This window comes from Hyaena hyaena, unplaced genomic scaffold (assembly GCF_003009895.1).
Source record: "Hyaena hyaena isolate Hyena2069 unplaced genomic scaffold, ASM300989v1 scaffold_3, whole genome shotgun sequence".
Classification (NCBI taxonomy): domain Eukaryota; kingdom Metazoa; phylum Chordata; class Mammalia; order Carnivora; family Hyaenidae; genus Hyaena; species Hyaena hyaena.
In genome coordinates this window covers 8209897-8231168 of record NW_024080635.1, presented here as the reverse complement: position 1 = coordinate 8231168, position 21272 = coordinate 8209897, and the positions used below count along the sequence as shown (strand labels likewise).

The 21272-nt window shown below is 45.0% G+C and overlaps 1 protein-coding gene across 1 annotated transcript in view; it reads left to right on the top strand.

The window, feature by feature from the left end:
• The window catches only part of NIPAL3 (NIPA like domain containing 3), a 48684-nt gene that overhangs the window by 8378 nt on the left and 19034 nt on the right, over positions 1-21272 (top strand). Inside the window, exons 3-5 of the mRNA XM_039234032.1 lie at positions 15965-16033; positions 17253-17424; positions 19521-19580. Of these exons, the coding sequence (XP_039089963.1) occupies positions 15965-16033; positions 17253-17424; positions 19521-19580 (301 nt within the window). The remainder of the gene's footprint in view (positions 1-15964; positions 16034-17252; positions 17425-19520; positions 19581-21272) is intronic.

Below are 21272 nucleotides of genomic sequence, written 5' to 3'. Positions count from 1 at the left end.
CCAGAGTTGTAGCTGGAACCAAAAGGGTCCTCAGAGCTCTTGCTATAAGTAGGGATGATAAAAAATAAAAATGGTAAAAATAATAATAGTAACAAGCTAGAATTGTTTTAGTATTTTTTTACATGCCAGATGTTGTTTCAACGTGTACCGTATTTCATGTAACATGACAATCCTATAGAGAGTTTACAGTCCCTCCATTTTTCAGAGGGGAAGCTGAGGCTCAGAGAGTGAAGGTAATTCCCCTGAGGTCACACAGCAGTAAGTGACAGAGGCAGGAAGTCCCCCCCTTCTCCCCCCACCCCATGCCCAGGACTGCTGGTCTTCAAAGTCCACACAGGGAAGCTGAAGCAGAGAGAGAAGTGACCTTGATTTTGCTGCCCCACCCATGACATTGAGGTCTGTTGAAGCCACGCCAAGAAAGCAGCTGAGTTTGAAACCTTGCTGCCTGCTTATAGTGTTGCCCTCACCCTCCATCGCTCGCCGGAGCCCTTCGCATTCAAAGGCTGCGCTGTGAGCACAGGGACCGAAAGTCCTGGCTTGTGCCTCATGTCCACGTATATTAATAGAGCCCCTTTTTGTTTTTAAAATGTCGCAATTGGGTCTACCTAGTAATATAAGGTTTCTGATCGTTGGGAGGCCTCGCTGTGTCCTCACCTATGTATATGGGACCAAAGTGCTGGAAAGACCTGTTCGGGCCCAGCCCCGCCACTTGCTCACCTGTGACTTTGGCCACATCTTGGTCCTTCTCGGGTAGTTGAGATACTCCACGGGCAGGAGCCCCCCCCCCCCCGCCGCCCCATTGAGGTATTTGCCTTCAAAATGAGGATGGCCCCTGCCTCCCCCCACCCCTTCCACCTTGGCGGACTCTGCCCAGTGAAGTCGAGAGCCAGTTGGGAGCCAATTAGGTGTTGCCTCAGCGACATCATCCCCATCTGACATCGTGTACAAAGGAACTCAAGAACCAAAGATAATGGCAGGTGAAGATACCGGCCTGAGGCCACCACCAGGCAGTCCTGCCCCTCAGTGGGAGGCTGTTTTAGTCTGGGACAGAGTCACTGAGCCCAGGGTCAAATCCCTGTTCTGGGTTAGCCATCCACAGGGACTTGTTGCACACTTCCCACTTCAAATAACGTCTGTGACCACGCCTGGCGTGGCTCCTCTGCGAAAGAGGAACGCGATGGCTCATCCAGAAGCTGAAGCCACCCAGGCCCCGCCCCTCATTCCCTCCCTGCCAGCAGACCCAGACGCCCCCATTTTACAGTTTTCAAGCTCTGAGGTTTGGAGATGGGACTGAATGTCAGGAGTTGTGCTGGTTGTCACCTCGCGCCAGACACTGCTGAACCCTTGGGGAACTGGGGAACCATTGGGCCGGTGGCAATGTCTTTGCCTGACGTTCAAGTTCAATCCTCAGAAAATCGAACCAAGCACCACTTCACAAGGGCTTGGGACATAATTAACCTTGATGAAGCCCTTTGAAATGCCTGGATGGAAGGGCATGTAATTATATTGCGCTGTTCCTAACCAGGTCTGTGTGTAGCCAGTTATTATGCATGGAGATTAATATACTTGTGGAAATGGCTTTTGAAAGAAACCCCAGCTGCGTGTGTTACTAGTGGGAAGGTAGCACTCCCACTGGGGTTGTTTTCTTCCTAATTTACTGGGCCACCTTTGAAGGACACGTCAGAAAACACAACGGGAGGTAGCCCAGAGGAGTAGTTACCAGCTGGGAGACTGGAAGTCAGACCTCGAGCTACACAGAGCCACCCGTCCCCACCTCATCCCCACCTCGGGCAAGTTACTGCATTTCTTTGGACCTTACTTCGTTCAGATGTAAAGTCCTTCCAACTCATGTGCTGAACATAGGACTCCTAACAGTACACGCTTCATAGGTTGGTTATGGCCCAAAGGCAATGCATGGAAAGGGCTTCACGCCCACCTAATGTGTGTATATAAAAATACTCCCTAAATACCGGCCTTGATTATCATAGTAACCTTTTAGCCTTGTGTTTCTGCTGCTTAGACTGGTCGTCCTTGTGAGTTTTATAATTTTTAAAAAACATTTTTAAGTTTATTTATTCTGAGAGAGAGAGAGAAAGAGAGAGAGAGAGAGAGAGAGAGAACATGAGCAGGGGAGGGACAGAGAGAGAGGGAGACAGATAATCTCAAGAAGGCTCCACATTCAGCACAGAGCCTGACACAGGGCTCGAACACACAAGCCCGCGAGATCATGACCATAGCCGAGACCAAGAGTTGGACGCTTAACTGACCGAGCCACACATACCAGTTACAGGTTGAACCATATGAAACTACCATTTTGTATAGATCCAAGTGGCTGAATAGTGGCAATCTCCTCTGGCTCACCCTAATTCTAAGTTACCGAGGTAAGTGCTTTCTCTCCATTATCTCGGGAAGTCTACGCACCAGCTGAGAGAGAGGCACTGCTGACCCAGCTAGTGAGGAGGTGAAGCAAATCCCCCAGCCTGCCCTTGAACCTGCGGCCATGTGATCCCCATATGTCCTCTGAAAAGCCCTCAAAGCCCTCGCTGTGGTTTCCACTTTCCGCACAACTCCCAGAGCCTGGTTCCAGCTCCCCTTTGTCCGCCATAATGGAAATAAGGCAGCTGGGAGGTGCTGTGGGAGCCAGAGCCAGAGTCCTTTTGTGTCTTACCTGCCCCAGGCAGTTGCTGTGGATGTGTGGCCAGTTAACTCTTTTCAACCACTAATCGTTAGCCTAGATAGAGAGTTTCCAGGCTGAGTGCCTGCCTGGCCCCCAAATCTCTGCCTCCTCGGGGTTGAGGTCCGTGCTCTGTAGCTTAAATGAGCTACAGTTAATGAAGGGCTTCCTTTGAGGTCTTCAAACTTGACCCTCTAAAGAAACACCGTGTATTTCCCCACTCATTCCTTTGGTTGGCATCTAAGACTTAAAACTTGTTTTACAAGTTTATATTTGCAAAATATGTCATTTCTGGCACATTTTAATACTAGTATTTTTTTATAGCCTCTGAGATGTAAATCCCACTGGGTATCTACCATCAGCCTTCAGAACAAGCTCTTCTTTTTATTTTATTTTATTTTATTTTGAGAGAGAGAGTGCACATGGGTGGAGGGAGGGAGAGAGGCAGAGGGAGGGAGAGAGAATCTTAAGCATTCTCCATGCTCAGTGTGGAAACTGCCAGGGCTCCATCCCATGACCCTGGGATCGTGATCTGAGCCAAAATCAAGAGGCGGGCACTCAACGGACTGAGCCACCCAGGCGCCCCTGAACAAGCTATTCTGTATCAGTCAGAAATTTTACATCATTACTGTCTCTCCCTAACTTTGTTATTTCCCCGATGTTTCCCCCACAGAATTTTGTCCCCAAACAGTGTCTGTGTTTTAACACTTAAAAATTATATGGACACTTATACTTCTCTACAAGAAAGAATGTAAAATATGGAATCAAATTTCACTTTTTCATATTTCCTTTGACGTAAGGTTAGTGAAATAACAAAAATTCAACCAAGTAAATTTTGAAGATCTAATTGGCTGTATTAATTGATTCACGAATGAGGCAGCATCACATCTAGCAAGTAGAGGGGAGCTCCAAAGGGCTACAGAGCGTTTTTAAGGGCAAGACAAGAAAGTTATGAACAGAAAAAAGGACCATTTCAGGTGAGGTGACCTTTGGAGACAAAAAGGTCTTATTAGGTGGATTATGTCGTCTTCCTTTAGAGGATAGAGACATGTATCCATGTGACATTACTTTATTGGTGTTGACCAGAAGATTCCTGACTGACCAAATAGGACTACATTTCTGAGGGAGGTTAGAATTTCAGTTAGGTGAGATATTCAGCCCCAGTTTGGTGAGTTGGCCTAAGTGGCTCCATTTTGGGCCTCTGACTTTCTTTTGAACAGGTTCAGAAATACTGAAGCTTTTTATTTATCAATCCAGAAGCTTTTTATTGATACAATTGAATGAAAGCAATTGATTAATGTAATAGTAAGTTTTATAATAATTCTTAAGCATAAAATAACATAGTAAGAATGAATATCTGGGGGCGTCTGGGTGGTTCAGTCAGTTAAGCATCTGAATTCGGCTCAGGTCATGATCTCACGGTTCATGAGTTCGAGCCCTGCTTCGGGTTCTGTGCTGACAGCTCAGGGCCTGGAGCTTGCTTCAGATTCTATGTCTCCCTCTCTCTCTGCCCATCACTTTCTCTCTCTCTCTTTCAAAAATAAGTAAACACTAAAAAAATTAATAAAAAAAGAATGAATATCTGAATGGGAAGAATAGGACTTTTTTTATATTCGAGACAGATATTACTGATTGCTAGAAAGGGACAGATTTTAGCATCAATTCTGTTGCTGTTTTGGGGTTTTATAGCTAGAAGTGCTGAGAACCTGTTCACAGAAGGAATGGGAGGAATATTGTTATAGCAGCATCCCTAAATTCTTTCAATTCCTTCTAAATTTTGTGCTAAAAAAAATCATATAGTGATAAACTATTTTTATTGACTTACCAGCTAACAGTCTGAGGAGAGCCACTTTCATTTTCTTTCAAAGCAATGTACAATATACACTTAATTTACCACAGGATTTGTTTGGCTTTCACAATGCAGGTTCCCTATCCTTGTAGATTCTTTGGCTGGTCTAATAATTAAATTGACATAAGATAGAATCCACAAGAGAACAATTTAATTTCATACATATGGGGGCCCCAAAGAAGTAACTGGAGCTGGCAATTTTCATACCTTTTAGACAAACAATAAATTTGTGAAGAATTGATAAGACAAAGGGGTTTGGGCTTTGAGTAGTAAATTAGTGAAATAGTAACAAGTTTTGCTTGTACAGGTGTCTTGGTCCTAAATTTCCTATCTCTGATGATAAGGATGTCTTTCTTCCTTCCGCATAGAGACTTATTTCCTACTTTCAGGGGGACAAGTGGGGCCTCAGAGTATCCTTTTTGTACTGGCTATTTCTTAAGTAACTTGAATTCAAAATAATCAGTATGCCAAAATGACATATTTTGGGGTGGCATATTTTGTTCCTCCTCAACAATTTCTGTGACGTTTACCAAAAAGGCATTATCAATTATGCTGATAAGTTTTCACTTATAGGCACATTGGGTTAACCTGATATATGCAGAAAGCGTTGGGGAAATTGAAATTTTGTTAATTTTACTGCATCTTTGCCTATAGTATACTATAAAATATACTGTATCTTACTTATATGATGCAAATATTTACTATAATATTTGTACATATAACTGCAATTATGAATGCCTTATCACAGGCTTGAATATACATTACTTATGTATGTATATATCCTATACATCCTATAGTGATCCTATAATCACTAGAAAAATAACTCAAAAATAGTCAAGGAAATTATAAGGGAATTAAAATGGTACACTAGGAAATATATCTAACACAAAAGAAGACAGTAATGGAGAAACTGAGGACCAAAAAAAGAGATACAACATAGAAAACAAAACAGTAGAAATCCTTTATTGGTAATTACATTAAATGTAAATGAATTAAACTCTCCAATTAAAGGGGAGAGATTATCAGTATAGATTTTTTTTAGGAAACATAATCCAAGTATATGCTATTTACAAGACACTCACTTTAGATTCAAAGACAAAAGAAGATTGAAAGTAAAAGATGGGAACAGATAGTCCATGCAAACAGTAACCAAAAGAGAGCTGAACTGGCTAAACTAACATCAGACAAAATAGACTTTAAGATGAAAATTATTATGAGTGACAAAGAAGGACATTATATAATGGTAAATGAGTCAATCTATCAAGAAGATATAACAATAATAAAATATATACTCCAAAATATATGAAGCAAAAATTGACAGAATGGAAAGAAGAAACAGGCAGTTCAGCAGTTATCATTGGAGACTTCAGGACCCCACTAGCTGTACCTCTACTGGCAAGCAAATAGAAGACTTGGACAACACTGTAAACCAACTAGACCCAACCAACATCTATAGAACGTCTCACTCAGTTGCAGCAAAATACCCATTCTTCTCAAGTGCATATAGAACATTCTCCAGCATATATTAACCATAGAACAAATGTCAATAAATATCAAAGACTGGGGGCGCCTGGGTGGCTTAGTCAGTTAAGCGTCCGACTTTCGCTTAGGTCATGATCTCGCGGTTCGTGGGTTCGAGCCCCGCGTCGGGCTCTGTGCTGACTGCCAGTTCAGAGCCTGGAGCCTGTTTCAGAGTCTGTGTCTCCCTCTCTCTCTGACCCTCCCCTGCTCACGCTGTCTTTCTCTCTCCTAGAAATAAATAAAAAACATTAAAAAAATTTTTAAAAAAAAAAAGAATAAATATCAAAGACTGAAATCAGATAAAGTATGTTCTCTGAGCACAATGGATAAAGTAAGAAATCTATAACAAAAGGAAATTCATAATAAAGTAGGAAGTTCACAAATATGTGGAATTTAAACAACACATTCCTAAATAACCAATGGGTCAGTGAAGACATCTCAGGGGAAATTAGAAAATACCTTGAGGGGCCCCTGGGTGGCTCAGTCCATTAAGCATCTGTCTTCTACTCAGGTCATGATCTCGTGGTTCATGGTTTCAATCCCTGCATTGGACTCCATGCTGACAGCTCAGAGCCTGGATCCTGCTTTGGATTCTGTGTCTTCCTCTCTCTCTGCCCCCTCCCCTGCTTGCGCTCTATCTCTCTCTCTTTCAAAAACAAATAAACATTTAGAAAAAAATTTTTAATTAAAAAATTACCTGGAGACAATCTTATCCTAAAATTTATATGCAGACACAAGGATCCCCAAATAGCCAAAGCAGCCTTGGACAAAGAAGAACAAAGCTGGAGGATTTCAACTTTTTTATTTCAAAACTTACTGCAGCAAAGCTACAGTAATGTAATACTGACCTAAGGACAGACCTATGTATCAAAACAGAGTCCAGATATAAACCAACACATCTATGGCCAACATATTTTCAACAAGTGTGCTAAGACTGCTCTGTGGGGAATGAATAGTCTTTTGAACAAATAATGCAGAGACAGCCAAGTATTCACATGCAAAAGAATGAAGTTGGATTCCTTCCTCCCATCATATACAAAAAATAAGCTCCAAGTGGATCAAACACCTAAATGTAAGAGCTAAGACTATAAAACTCTTGGAAACATAGGCACACATTGAGACGTTGCAAATTTTGGTTCTAGACCATCTACAACGAAGTGACTTCCAGTAGAGTGAGTCAGATGAAATTTTTGGTTTCTTAGTGCACATAAAATTATATTTACACTATACTGTAGTCTATTACATGTGTCATAGCATTGTGTCTAAAAAGCAATGTACAGGGGCACCTGGGTGACTCAGTCAGTTAAGCGTCTGACTTCAGCTCAGGTCATGATCTCACGGTTCCTGGGTTTGAGCCCCACGTCGGGCACTGTGCCGACAACTGGAAGCCTGGAGCCGGCTTCGGACTCCATGTCTCTCTCTCTCTCTCTCTGCGCCCCTCCCCTGCTTGTGTTCTGTCTCTCTCTCAAAAATAAACATTTACAAAAAATGTTTTAATGGAAAAAAAAGTACATACCTTAATTTAAAAATATTTTATTGCTTAAAAATACGAATTGTCATCTGAGCTTCAACAAGTCACAATCTTTTTGCTGGTGGAGGGTCTCGCCTCCCTGTTGATGGCTGCTGACGGATCAGGGTGGCGGGTGTTGAAGGCTGGGGTGGCTGGGGCAATTTCTTAAAATAAGATGATAGTGACGTTTGCTGCATGGATGGACTCTTGCTTTCGCACAGATGCCACAGTAGCCTGTGATGCTGTTTAATAGCATTTTACCCACAGTAGGACTTCTTTCGAATTGGGGTCAATTCTCTCAAACCCTGTCTCTGCTTTATCAGCTCAGTCTATGTAATGTTCCAAATCCTTTGTTGCCATTCCAAGAATCTTCACAGCATCTTCGCCAGGAGGAGAGTCCATCCACCACTCTCTCACGTTCCTTGCACATCTATGAGAAACAACTCCTCATCCATTCAAGTTGTATCATGAGGTCACAGCCACTCAGGCACATCTTCAGGCTCCACTTCCCATTCTCCTTCTCTTGCTGTTTCCACCATATCTGCAGTGACTTCGTCCACTGAAGTCTTGAACCCCTCACTGTCATCCATGAGGATGGGAATCAGCTTCTTCCAAACTCCTGTTAATGTTGATATTTTGATCTCTTTGCATGAATCACTAATGTTCTTAAACAGCATCTAGAATGGTGAATCCTCTCCTAAAGGTTTTCAGTTTACTTTGCCCAGATCCAGTGACTTCTCTAAGTCACTCTCTGTGGCAGCTGTAGTCTTAAGAAATGTGTTTCGAGGGGCCCCTGGGTGGTTCAGTTGGTTAAGCATCCAGCTTCGACTCAGGTCATAATCTCATGGTTTGTGAGTTCAAGCCTCTCATCGGGCTCTGTACTGACAGCTTAGAGCCTGAAGCCTGCTTTGGATTCTGTGACTCCCTTTCTCTCTGCCCCTCATATGCAAATCATATATTGGGCAGAAGTTTTGTATCCAAATATATAAAAACTCTTACAACTAAAAAAAAATTTTTTTAATGTGTGCCAAAGGTTGCACAACATTGCGAATGTACTAAATGCCACTGACTTGTACTCTTTAGGTTAATGAATGATCAATTTATATTATATGAATCTTACTTCAATTTTTAAAAATAAGCAAAGTTTTTGAACAAATATCTCTCCAAAGAAGATAAATGGGTAGTAAGCACGTGGAAAGATGCTCAACATCATTGTCATGGGGAACTGCATTATGAAAACCATAATTAGATATTTCTTTATTCCCATTAGGATGACTCCCATTAATTTTTTTTAATGTTTATTTAATTTTGAGATAGAGAGAGACAAAGCATGAATGGGGGAGGGTTGGGGAGAGAGGGAAATAGAATCAGAAGTAGGCTCCAGGCTCCAAGCTATTAGCACAGAGCCTGACGCAACACTCAACCTCAGGGACCATGAGTTCATGACCTGAGCTGAAGTCAGAAGCTTAACCGACTGAGCCACCCAGGCGCCCCTATCATTAATTTTTTTTTTAATGGTTACTTATTTTTGAGAGACAGAGACACAGCATGAGCAAGGGAGGGGCAGAGAGAGAGGGAGATACAGAATCTGAAACAGTCTCCAGGCTCTGAGCTGTCAGCACAGAGCCCAATGCGGGGCTTGAATCCACGAACTGTGAGATCATGACCTGAGCCGAAGTCGGACACTTAACTGACTAAGCCACCCAGGTGCCCCATCATCAGCTTTTAAAAAAGAAAAATAACAAGTGTTGGCAAGGATGTGGAGAAATTGGAGTCTTCAGCCAGTGGGAATGTAAACAGGTGCAGCCACGATGGAAAACAGTTTGCCAGGTCCCCCCAAAGTGAAAATAGTCACTATAGATACCCACGAGAATCAAAAATACAAGTTGGTACAAAAACTTGTACAAGGATGTTAGTAACGTTATTTGCCATAGGCAGAAAGTGGAGATAACTCAGGAGTGACTGGTGATTGGATTGGATATAACAAACTGTATTCTATCCACATAATGCAGTATTATTTGACCATAAAAGGGAATGAAGCATTGGTACGTGTTATAACACATGAGCCTTGAAAACATTATGCTCAGTGAAAGAAACCAGACACAGGAGACCACATAGCGTAGGAGTCCATTTACATGAAATGTCCAGAACAGGGAGACCCACAGAGACAGGAAGTAGATTTGTGGTTGCCAGGAGCTGGGGTGACAGGGAACGGAGGGGGACTGCTTGTGGGTTTGGGGTTTCTTTTGGGGGGATGGGGGAAATGCTTGGGATTTAGAGAGTCGTGCGGCGGCACAACACTGACGAAAAGCGGACATTTCGAACATTGTGCTGCAGCTGTAGAAATCAGCTGTGTGCCCCTCCCCTGTTTGTTATTGGTGCTTGTTGTGGTTTGGTAGTGTTTTCTCACTTTCGTGATTTTTCTAAATTCTTTTTGAAAGTCCACGAGTCCTCTGTTATGTGCAGCTTGATGAAGTCTGTTCTGTTAGGTGGTCACCTTGTGTTTTGACAGTTTCCTTAACCACCTACGGCCAAAAAAAGGAAAAAAGTAGGAAAAAAAACCTCCCCCCATTCTCCCAGTCTTCGCACGTCGGCTGTGCGTTGGGGCCCTCCGACGCTTAGCCAGGCCGTGCACCCCTCTGCCTTAGCCCCTGCCCCCTGCTTGCGCCCAGCCTGCAGCCTGCAGGCTAGTGTTTTCTCAGGCTTTTTTGGAGCACGCATCCAGCCCTGCCTACATGCATGGCCTTTTTGATTCCCCAGTAGACGTGGAAGTTTCAGAGAGCCCTTATCCTCTGTGTGTCTCCTTTCCCACACCCTTCCTGCCCAGGCTTTTCCTTCTGTTTGTTGCTCCTCCTGACTGCTGTCCCTTGCCCCAAGCTGTTACACAGCCATTACTTGTACCTTTAAAGTCAGACAAAACAAAGACAAGCCGTGTGCCAGTCGTTCAGGGATCACCAGACAGGTCAGAATCCACAACCACCGTTTTTAAAAAATATAAGGTTCCAATATCACTCTCTCTGTGTCCTCGTGGCTGCCACAGATCTGGGCTGTAAGCGACAGGAGGCAGGCTATTTAAAATGCCACAGCACTCTCTTACCATAAAACAACGGCTTCTTTCTTCACCATGCTTTCCTCTGATTGTTACGTGTTTTTGGCTAGACCCCTGAGTTGTATTAAAAAAAGTGATTCTGATGGGTTTTGTCAGCTCATTCGCTGTTTTTCTGGAGGGACAGGTCCCTGGAATTCTCTATTCCACTGTTTTCAAAAGTATCACTCAACATTGTGAATATACCAAAAACCACTGTATGGGATAATTTTAAAGGTCAAAATGGTGAATTTTATGATTTGTGAATTTTACCTCAATAAAAAAGGTAATGATGGGTGAAATAAAGGTATGCTAGGTGTATAGAATGGCCTTAAAGAACATCTAAAGTCAGGCATTAAAATGAGAAGACATTAACTGGGCAAAGAAACCGGGGAGGGGAATCAAGCAGTAGAATCATATACACTCAAGTCAGGTGAAAGGTGAAAGCCATCTGTTGGTGAATATCTGGGATATTGATCTTGAGTCCCAGACAAAAATTCCTGGACCATTCATCAACCTTGGTTTACTAAGGAAGTGTATCAGTTAGCTACTGCTGCATAACAAACCACCTGGAAACCTAAATTTAAAAAACAACAACCATTTTACTGCTCACAATTCTATAGGTCACGAATCTGGACAGGAGCCAAAAGAGTTGATATGAGGATGTAAAAGAGATAATAGCACTTCAGTGTTGATTGCAGTACTATTCACAGTAGTCAAGGTGTGGAAATAACCTAAATGTCCATTGAAAATGAATGAAGAAAGAAAACATGTATGATTTATACATACAATGGAATATTATGCAGCCTTGGAAAAGAAAGATATCTTGCAATCTCTATCAACATAGATGAAACTTGAGGAAAAAAATGCGAAAATAAATGCTATGGGCTACATGTTTGTCATCACCCCACCCCACTCCCCCTCCCCTGCCAAAATTTATATGTTAAAGTTCTAATCCCCAATGTGGTGTTTTAGAGGTGAGACCATTGGGAGATAATGAGGTCATGAATGTGGAGCCCTCAAGAATGGGATTAGTGCCCCAGTAAGAAGAGACACAGAGGGATCATCTCTTTCTCTCTCTCTCTCTCTCTCTCTCTCTGACATGTGAGGATGCAGCAAGAGGGTGTCTGTCTGCAAACTAGGAAAAGACCTCTAAGCAGGTGAATCAGCAAAAATCTTGATCTTGGACTTCCTAGCCTTTAGAACTGTGAGAAATAAGTACTTATGGTTTAAGCTACCCAGTCTGTGGTATTTGTTAGAGCAGCCCACACTCACTAAGACAGTAAGCCAATCACAGACTGAGAAATACTACATGATTCAACCCAGATGAGCTGTCAGCCATAGTCACACTCACAGAATCAGAGAGTAGAATAGTGGTTGTAGGGTTGGCGGGGAGAGGAAATGGGACTTGCTAATCAACAGGCATAAAGTCTCAATTATGGAAGATGAACAAATTCTAGAAATCGTTGTGCCTATAGTTAACAGTACTGCATTGTACACTTAAATTGTTGCTAAGAGAGTAGATTTTATGTTGAGTATTCTTACCACAATGAAGTACTTTTTAAAAACAGAGAATCTGGGCAGGGCAGATTTGGGCATCTGAGGTGCTGGGCCGGGACTGGAGAATCCAAAATGGCACCCTTCCCATCTGGAGCCTCAGCTGGGGTGGCTTACCCAGCTGGCAGTTGGCTGAAATAGCTGGGCCTCTCTCTTCTCTTGGTGTCGACTGGGCCCACTCGCATGTCTGTTTGGTTTTCCACATGACCCGTCTCTCCTTATGGATAGGCTAGACTTCTTTACAGTGGTTGAATTTCCTTCTGTACAAAAGAAGAAGCTATAAGGCCTGAGCCCAGAAGTCCCAGACCCCATTTCTACCTCATTCCGTGGCTCACAAGGCCTACCCAGATTCAAATGGTGGGGAGAAAACTTCCCACCTCTCAATGGGACTTGTGGCGTACAGAGATGAGAGAAATGTTTAGCAGCCATCATCCCAGTTTACTGGAAATGGTGGCCCCAACTCTGGGACAGTATAATTGTGAGAGTGTAATGGCAAAAGCCTGCTGCCCCATGAGGCCTCCACGGGCACCAGCCAGTAGGAGAAGGGGGCTCCCCTGCTGCCAGCTGGGGATAGTAGTCCACGCTCGCCATGCGGGCTCTTCTCACTCTGTGCCTCGTCACTGGACCCCAGATCCCTCCTTGACCTTGTCTGAGAATCCCAGCATGTGAGTTAAGGTGCCTTGTTATAACCATGAAAGGTTGGAAATCTAGGCTCCCTACTTGGCTTATGCTGGTATTGGGGGTTGGGTGGGGGGGTTATGTTTTATTTTTCCTGTGATATTTGGAATACAGCAGTTGTCTAAAAGTTTTCTGTCTTGGGGCACCTGGGTGGCTCAGTCGTTTAGGTGTCCGATTTCGGCTCAGGTCATGATCTCACGGTTCGTGGGTTTGAGCCCCGTGTCGGGCTCTGTGCTGACAGCTCAGAGCCTGGAGCCTGCTTCCGATTCTGTGTCTCCCTCTCTCTCTGCCCCTCCGCTACTCATACTCTGTCTCTCTCAAAAATGAATGTTAAAAAAATTTTTTTAATAAGAAAGTAAAAGTTTTCTGCCTTGCTTGACTGCTCATCTTCTGGTCTTTGACTAGAAAGCATGGGCTTTTCTTAGAGCTGTTTTGTCTCCACCCATTGATACTCCCAGGTTGCCCATTTCTTCAGCTTCAGATCTGAGCAATGTGCGCTGAAGAGAAAACCCAGGAAACTTGCCGCCATGTCGTTCCCCGGGCCCCCAGCTCCCCGGCTGGTCTGCCTTCTCCTCTCCACCTTTCAGAGTTGTCTAATGTTTGCTTTACGTGTAACATCCCGCGTTTCCAGGTGTATACAGCAGGAAACGGGGAGAAAATTAGGCCTGCTCCATTGTGCTGGAAGCAGAAGTTCTGTAATTTGCTTTTTAAATTGGAAGGAACAACAGAATTTATTGTATGTAAACAGCACTGGAATATTGGAGACATTCGTTTGTTATATTCCTAAGTGCAGTTTATTAGACGTATAAGAAATGTTTCTTGGTAAGATTTTGTTTAAAAGAAACTAGATTTGTGAATCTGTTTTTTATAGCAAATATCATTTTTTTAAGTGTATTTATTTTGAGACGGAGAGAGAGAGAGAATAAGTGTGGCAGGGGCAGAAAGGGAAGACAGAGGATCTGAAGCAGGCTCTGCGCTGACAGCAGAGAGCCCAAAGTGGGGCTTGAACTCATGAACTGTGAGATCATGACCCAAGTTGAAGTCAGATGTTTAACCAACTGAGCCACCCAGGCGCCCCTAACAAATACAATTTTTAAAAAATCAATGTAATGCAGATAGCCTTTTTTGTGTGTGTCTGCAAAAGCCATCCCTCGAAGAAATGAACACTCAGGTTTACTAGGAGTTGGACTCATTATAAACATGTTCCCAAACTCCGTTCCATGAAGCATGGACTCGGGCTCTGTGGGGCAAGCAATAGAAACCAACTCTTAAGCAAATAAGACTGTAGGGCTGCTCCCAGCATGGAAGGAAGAGCTAGAGAAGCAGGCTTGGGGACATTCCAGGCACCAGGATGGCCCCTGGGGCCTGGCTTGCCCAGGCCTGACCTTGGGCAACAGTGAGCCCAGCCTTCTTTCAGGGCTCCTGCTACTCTGTTCAAGATTTGCACCCCAGGGGCACCTGGGTGGCTCAGTCGGTGAAACGTCTGACTTTGGCTTAGGTCATGCTCTCACGGTTTGTGGGTTCGAGCCCCACATCGTGCTCTGTGCTGACATCTCAGAGCCTGGAGCCTGCTTCAGATTCTGTGTCACCTTCTCTCTCTGCTCCTCCCCTGCTCATGCTTGCTCTTGCTCTCAAACATAAATAAACATAAAAAAGAAAGGAGGGAAGGGAGGAAGGAAGGAAGGGCCCATCCTGGGGAGGGAGGATTCATATTTGGCTAAGATAGAACATTCCTTGGTGTTGGGTGGTAACATAACACTGGAGGGTGGGCTGGGGACATAGTACAATGTGGCTTAAATTCTGAGGCAAGTAGCCTTTGACCCAGAAGTCCCCCTTCTAAGAATTTATCCCAAGGAGGTAATCCTCATCAATGCACAAAAATGCATATACAAGGATATTCAGTTACAGCGTGTTAAAAAAAAAAAAAAAAAAAGGAAACACCCTAAGTAATCAATAAAGGAGAAGTCATGATATAAAGTATGGCACATGCAAATGATGAGTTATTTGGTATTTATTAAAAATGGTGAATTAAATATGCTTGACAGGGGAACGTGTTTATAACACCTTAGGTAAAAATAGGTTATAAAACAGATTATAGTCTTATTTTTATAAAACGAACTAACCTTGTCATTCCTATCTAAATTATGGACAGAAAGAAGTTTACAAGAACAAAGTTTGCAAGAACACAATGTCTGCAGTAGTTATCTCTGGGTTTATTCTTACAGGTGGCCCTTCCATTGTGTTGTGATTGTTACCATTCCTGTCATTTCTTTCTATTTCCTAATTGTTCTACAATGAATGTATATTTGGTGATCGTCTTTTAAGATTAAAAGAAAATGCCATGCCAAGAAATCTGAACTTTACTCTTAAAGCGAGGAGATTAAATGTTTAAAAATGAAATAATTAAAAATGCCATAAGCACATCAGCCAGTTTAGAGTCTCTTTGAGGGACGCCTGGGTGGCTCAGTCAGTTAAGCCTTCAACTTCGGCTCAGGTCTGATCCCATCGTTCGTGGGTTCAAGCCCCGCGTCGGGCTCTGTGCTGACAGCTCGGAGTGTGGACCCTGCTTCAGATTCTGTGTCTCCCTCTCTCTCTGAACCTCCCCCACTCACACTCTGTGTGTGTGTGTCTCTCTCAAAAATAAATAAACATTAAAAAAATGTTTTAAGTCTCATTGAGACCCCCTCTGGCAACCTGACGAATCCACTGATAAAATGGCAAATCGTATTCCTGCCTGTGTTTCTCTTGTAAATTCTGATTTCTGAATGTTGCTTTCCCACACAAGACTGCGGGGAGTGGATCCATTGAGGGAATAGCAGAGCAGATTCAGGCCTTATCAGGTCATTATGACCAGTGGACAAAGGACGTTGCTTTCTGGAAGTGTCCAGCTCAGGGCAGTGTTTTGTAAACCAGCAAGGCAGCCTCACTGACGTTCAGTAGTAAAACTCCAGTAGAAGGTCAGGAGTGTGGCTTTGTGGGGGATGTTTTCCTGGTTTTGTTTGGGGACAGCAAACAGTGGGACCTCAGACGTGCCCTGGGGCCTTTAGCGTAGACCCAGTTCACATCTGCTCCCGTGAACTTTCCTTACAGGAGAACCTGATCGGCGCCCTTTTGGCAATTTTCGGGCATCTTGTGGTCAGCATCGCGCTCAACCTGCAGGTAAGCAAGTGTCCGTCACCAGCACTGTTGGCAGCAGAGACACAGCCGATCAGCGGGTGTCTGGTGTGCCGCTGGGTCCACATGTGGGCCTCTGTCTACGCCATTCCTAGGCTGCGTCTACGACCATCTTGTGGGTGGCTCCAGAATCTCTCTTGATCCTTTGGCCCCATGTCCTCACCCCATCACCCCTCCACTCTGATGACAGCGCCCACCACTACCTAGGATCCCTGGGGGCCCTGGGGCAGCTGCTGTGGGAGCCGAGGCCCTTGGCCGTGGCGCTGGCTGGCGGCTGCCTGCTCTCACGTCTGGCCCCGGAATTGCACTGCGACCCCAGGCACAGGACAAGTCCCACAGCACTCTGGCTGCACTCTGCCAGTGCCACCCCATCTCTAGCCGCGGTGAACCCCCGCCTTCCCCGGAGCAGGGACGTCGACACGCTTGGGCACCCGGTCCGTCTGGGCTTCCAGGCACACGCGCTTGCGGGAGTGTTTCTGTGTGTTTCTGAGGCCACACGATCTCATAGCCACTTGTCTGGTTCAGGCTCTTCTTTCTACAGACTGCATCCCCGCCTCCACATCTGCTTCTCCACAGCCCCCACCACGGTCCCCCATGTAGCCTCCATGGTCCTCCAAGTCAGCACGTCTGCCTGGCTCTCCTTAGTCACCACCCCACTTTCTGAGTCCACACTTCCAGAACACAGGCTGCGGCCATGCTTGGGTCAAGTCCCTCCCCAAGGGAAGGCAGGGTCCGCGGACTCCCCCGGGGCTGCCCTGGGGCACCTGCAGAAGGGAGTGGAGCAGGCACCTGGAGCGCAAGGGCTTCTGGGCATTAGAGTTAGGCAGAGACTCAACCCAAGGCTGGGCTAATATGGGGGCGCTCGACCACAGCTCCCCCTGTACACCATGCCGGGCATTAGAAATGCACCTTTCCAGGCCTCCCCCAGCCTCCCCTGAGGTCGGGGCATTTACATTTTCAGAACTTCCCAGTGAGTTGCTGAGGCGTCCCAGCCAGTCCAAGAACTTCTGTCTTAGAATGACAGCTGGGCATTGAGATCCCTACTGCTGGCCTCTCCTCTGAGCAAGGACTCCTGAACCTTCCCAAGGTTCGGGCGGGGGGGGGGGGGCAGTGAGGGAGGGACACAGGTGTAGACTTAGGACATGTACATCGTAGCATCTTCCTCAGATATCTGAGCAAGTGACGTTCTTTCTCGGACTTCTAGAAGTACTGCCACATCCGCCTGGCGGGCTCCAAGGACCCCCGGGCCTACTTCAAGACCAAAACATGGTGGCTGGGCCTGTTCCTGATGCTGCTGGGTGAGCTGGGCGTGTTTGCCTCCTACGCCTTCGCCCCGCTGTCACTGATCGTGCCCCTCAGCGCTGTGTCGGTGATTGGTAAGCCCGGGCTCCCCGCACCTCTCCCCTGGGACCCGCCTGCCGGTGCCTCTGCCCAACTAGTGACACAAAGCACATTTGCCTGGTCACATAGCTGACACTTACAAAGGGCTTCATACACACCAGCCCTGCACTTAGCACTTTACACATGTTAATTCTTCTAATCCTCCTTTTTGAGGGCAGACTGTCATTATCCCCATTTTACAGATGCGGAAATGGGGGGCACGGGGCAGTGAAGTTCCTTCCTCCAAGTCACAACAGCTAGTGAGTGGCAGGACTGCGGTACAGATGGGCTGTCTGGCCCCCTAATCTGTTAAAAAATGATTCAGAAAGTTTATCAGAATTGCCTTTTATTTCTACTGAAAAAGAAGGCAGAAACTTGGACCCTTTCATCAAGATAACCCAAACTTGTATAGGGTTCAGATCTTACATTAGGGCTCATTTCTTACACTTCTAAAAAATGCAATTCAACTTATTCTCTGATCTTTTTACATCAACTGATACCATCTTTCCCATTGTTCACTTTCTCGGGGAGCCTGGGGGGCTCAGTCGGTTAAGTGTCCGACTCTTGATTTCGGTTCAGGTCATGATCTCAGGGTTCGTGAGATCAAGCCCTCTGTGGTGCTCTTCACTGACAGCATGGAGCCTGTGTAGGATTCTCTCTTTCCCTCTTTCTCTGTCCCTCCTCTGCTCGTATGCTCACTCACTCACTCGCTCTCTCTCAAAATAAATAAACATTAAAAAACAGCAAAATATAATCTGAATGCGTTTAGTTGTGGCAAGAAGTCACCCCAGTCCTAGCCTTTCCTTGTCTTATCCGTCCCACTTTCTACGTTTGTTTTATCACGCAGTCCCGACGGGCATTGACGTTTGTCCTCTGCCCATTGCCCATCTGAAAAGGACTTCAGGACCTTTATTCACAATGAGAAATAGGTGACCAAGTGACTAAGTGCTTTAAATATTTGCCTTTGAATTTTAATAATTTAGTAATTCAGTAATCAAATCCTTAAGAATGAGAGACTGAATTGTAAAGATGGGTTCTCGGGTATCAGCCGCTAGAAAGTAAGGGGCTCTCAGAGTTTCTTAAGGCACCTAGTAAAAAATAATACTAAAAACAAATAAATAACTACAATTTGTTGGGCACCTGTTACTTAACAGTCATGATTTCAGTTATTTTAATAGTAACAATAGCTCAGTTATTGAGCATTTACTGTGTAACAAATTATCTGCATGTATTATCTCATTTAATTGCCCTTATGACTCAAGAGAAGTAGGTATTTTCAGTGGTGTGCTGATGAAGCAACATTCAGAGAGAGAAAAGGAGAGAAGAAAAAGGATGCAGAAGTGGCGGAAGGGAAGGGAGGGGGGAGAGGAAGGAAGGGACGGAATAGTGGGAAAGGAGGAAAGGAAGACCCAATTTGTAGTGTTTCTGATTTATACAGTGCCAGTACCCCCGCCATGGCCAATTTCACACCACGGTGGTTTCCTGTATATTTAACAAGCAGCGAGCTGGCATGAGCTGAATCCAGACTGACGTTCCCACTTGGTGACTTACCCACAGACACACAGCCAGAAAAAGGCAGAGCAGAGAATAGGCACCCAGGCCTGCTCACGGTGGATGCCAGCCGCACCCCTCCGGGCAGTGACCAGCAGGTGTGAGAGGGAGAGAGAAGAACCAGGGGAAAGTGACAGAGGTAGTCACGGCCGTAGAAGGAGCAGGAGCCCGGCTTTTTCAGATGGGAATAATAGCACTCACCTCGGAGGGTAGATGTGCCAGAAACACCTTCCTGCAAGTACTCCACACTGCAAGTACTCCACACCAGTGCTCCCGGGCCTGTCTGAAATCCTCAGGAAGGGTCAGGGAGGAGTCTCCCTTCCTGAGGTGGAATAACAGAGGAGCCAGAAGGACTGAGTTTGGGGGAGGGGAGCATGAGGGAGAGGCACCGAGTTCCTGGGAACCTTAAGGAGTACCAAGCTCCAAGGCAAATGGGTCAACCACAGGGCCTGGGCAAAGGGACTCCGTTGGGCTGATGGCATCCTCAATTTTCTTTTCTCTTTTCTTTTCCCAATTTTCTTTTGTTTATTTTTTTTTATAGCCAGCGCCATCATAGGCATCATATTCATCAAAGAAAAATGGAAACCTAAAGACTTTCTGAGTAAGTTCACGGATTTGAGTCCCTGTTCTTAATTTTATGCTTGTGCTGGCTGTTATAAAGCCAGCTCACCCCAATCTACAGATCATCTGTCTCCTGCTCCCTTCTCTGCTTCTAAACTCTACCCTCATCGGGCTTCTGAGAGCTGGGTTTTTTAATCAGTGGTTCTCAAATCTGGCCACGCAACAGAATCACCTGTGAGACTTTGTGTGTGTGTGTGTGTGTGTGTGTGTGTGTGTGTGTGTGTGTGTGTGTGAGAGAGAGAGAGAGAGACTTTTTAAGAGGGGCTTTCCTTCATTCCATTCAGTCTATATATATATATATATATATATATATATACAAGCAGCGAGCTATATATATATATGTATATATATATATATATATATACATATATATATATATATACAATCTATATATACTGAGCATCTGTTGATCTGTTGTTAGGATTTCAGGAGGCCTGATAATAGGCGCCCGCTTTCCCTAAATGAGTTCTAGAGCAATGGGAAACAAACATGTAGGTCAAAGACAAGAGGTCAGAAGTGGTGCTTTCTTGCTTCTACAAACTGGATGAGAGCGTGCAGCTTACACATGCAGCCAAGTGAACTTGCTCACGTGGCCGGATTTGGGAATGACTGTTCTGGATCATTGGCGCCGGATATGAGCAAGACGGGGCCAGAGGGCTTGAAAAAGAGAATCTTACACTCTGCTCAGCGAACATACGACGCCAAGAGTCTTTTGCTCAGAGTGATTTGCAGTAGTCCCGATGGCAGAGGAAGGGTGCAGGGGTAGCTGGGCTGGTTCTGAGCCCACTGTAGAGTTTTATGTCCCTTCCAGGCTCACTCTAGGTAGTCCTGGTATAAGAGACATGCTAGTCCAGGCAGTGGCCTATGTAAATTGGAAAAAGGTGGCCCCTCTGGACATCTGTAGTTCTGTGAGCAGAGCATAGGCTAGATTTTAGCCCTCATCACCCCTTCAGCTAGGTGCTCTTATGCAGTGAGCAACTTGTACAACTGCACATGGCTGTCCTGCATAAAGTTCCATTAAAGTCAGCAAACATTCACCCAGTGCTACACCTGTGCTGTACACCACAGGCATGGGCATGAGTAAGACCTTAAGACAACAGACTTGTATATCTTAGCACAGAGCCCATTTTTGAGTTTAACCGTGGCTCATTCATTCATTGGACAAATGAACACCTGGTTTTTGAGCACCTTACGAGGCCTAGAATGAAAATTAAAGACATGTAATGTGGTGTCACGTTTTTTTGGAGACAGTGGAATGAAGTATGCAGTTAGTTCCATCCCAGAAAAGTCTAGAGGCCTGTGGTAACCATGCACAGCTCAGAACTCATAGCCCTTTTCAAAGCTTGCCTGGGTCCGGGCTGACGTCAAGAGGTTTTCCACAAAACCCCCACGGCTCGACTGGAGTGTGACCCAGGGGAAAAGTCAGGAGAGACTCCCCAGCCCCCCCACAGTCTCTGACAGGTCTGTGGAGTAGAATATTGATAGTATTTGGACTGGTCTCTTGGGACTAGGTTAACTACCAGATGGGAAATGATAGGTCCTTGTTAAAAGGCACACAGTAGGCCCTGAAGGTTTGCTGGTGAGGTCTTGTTATATTTGGTTTGTTAGGTTGCCCAGAAAGTGATGGTAGCTTTCAAATGTTCCCTGTAACATGCACATTAAAGCCACAGGG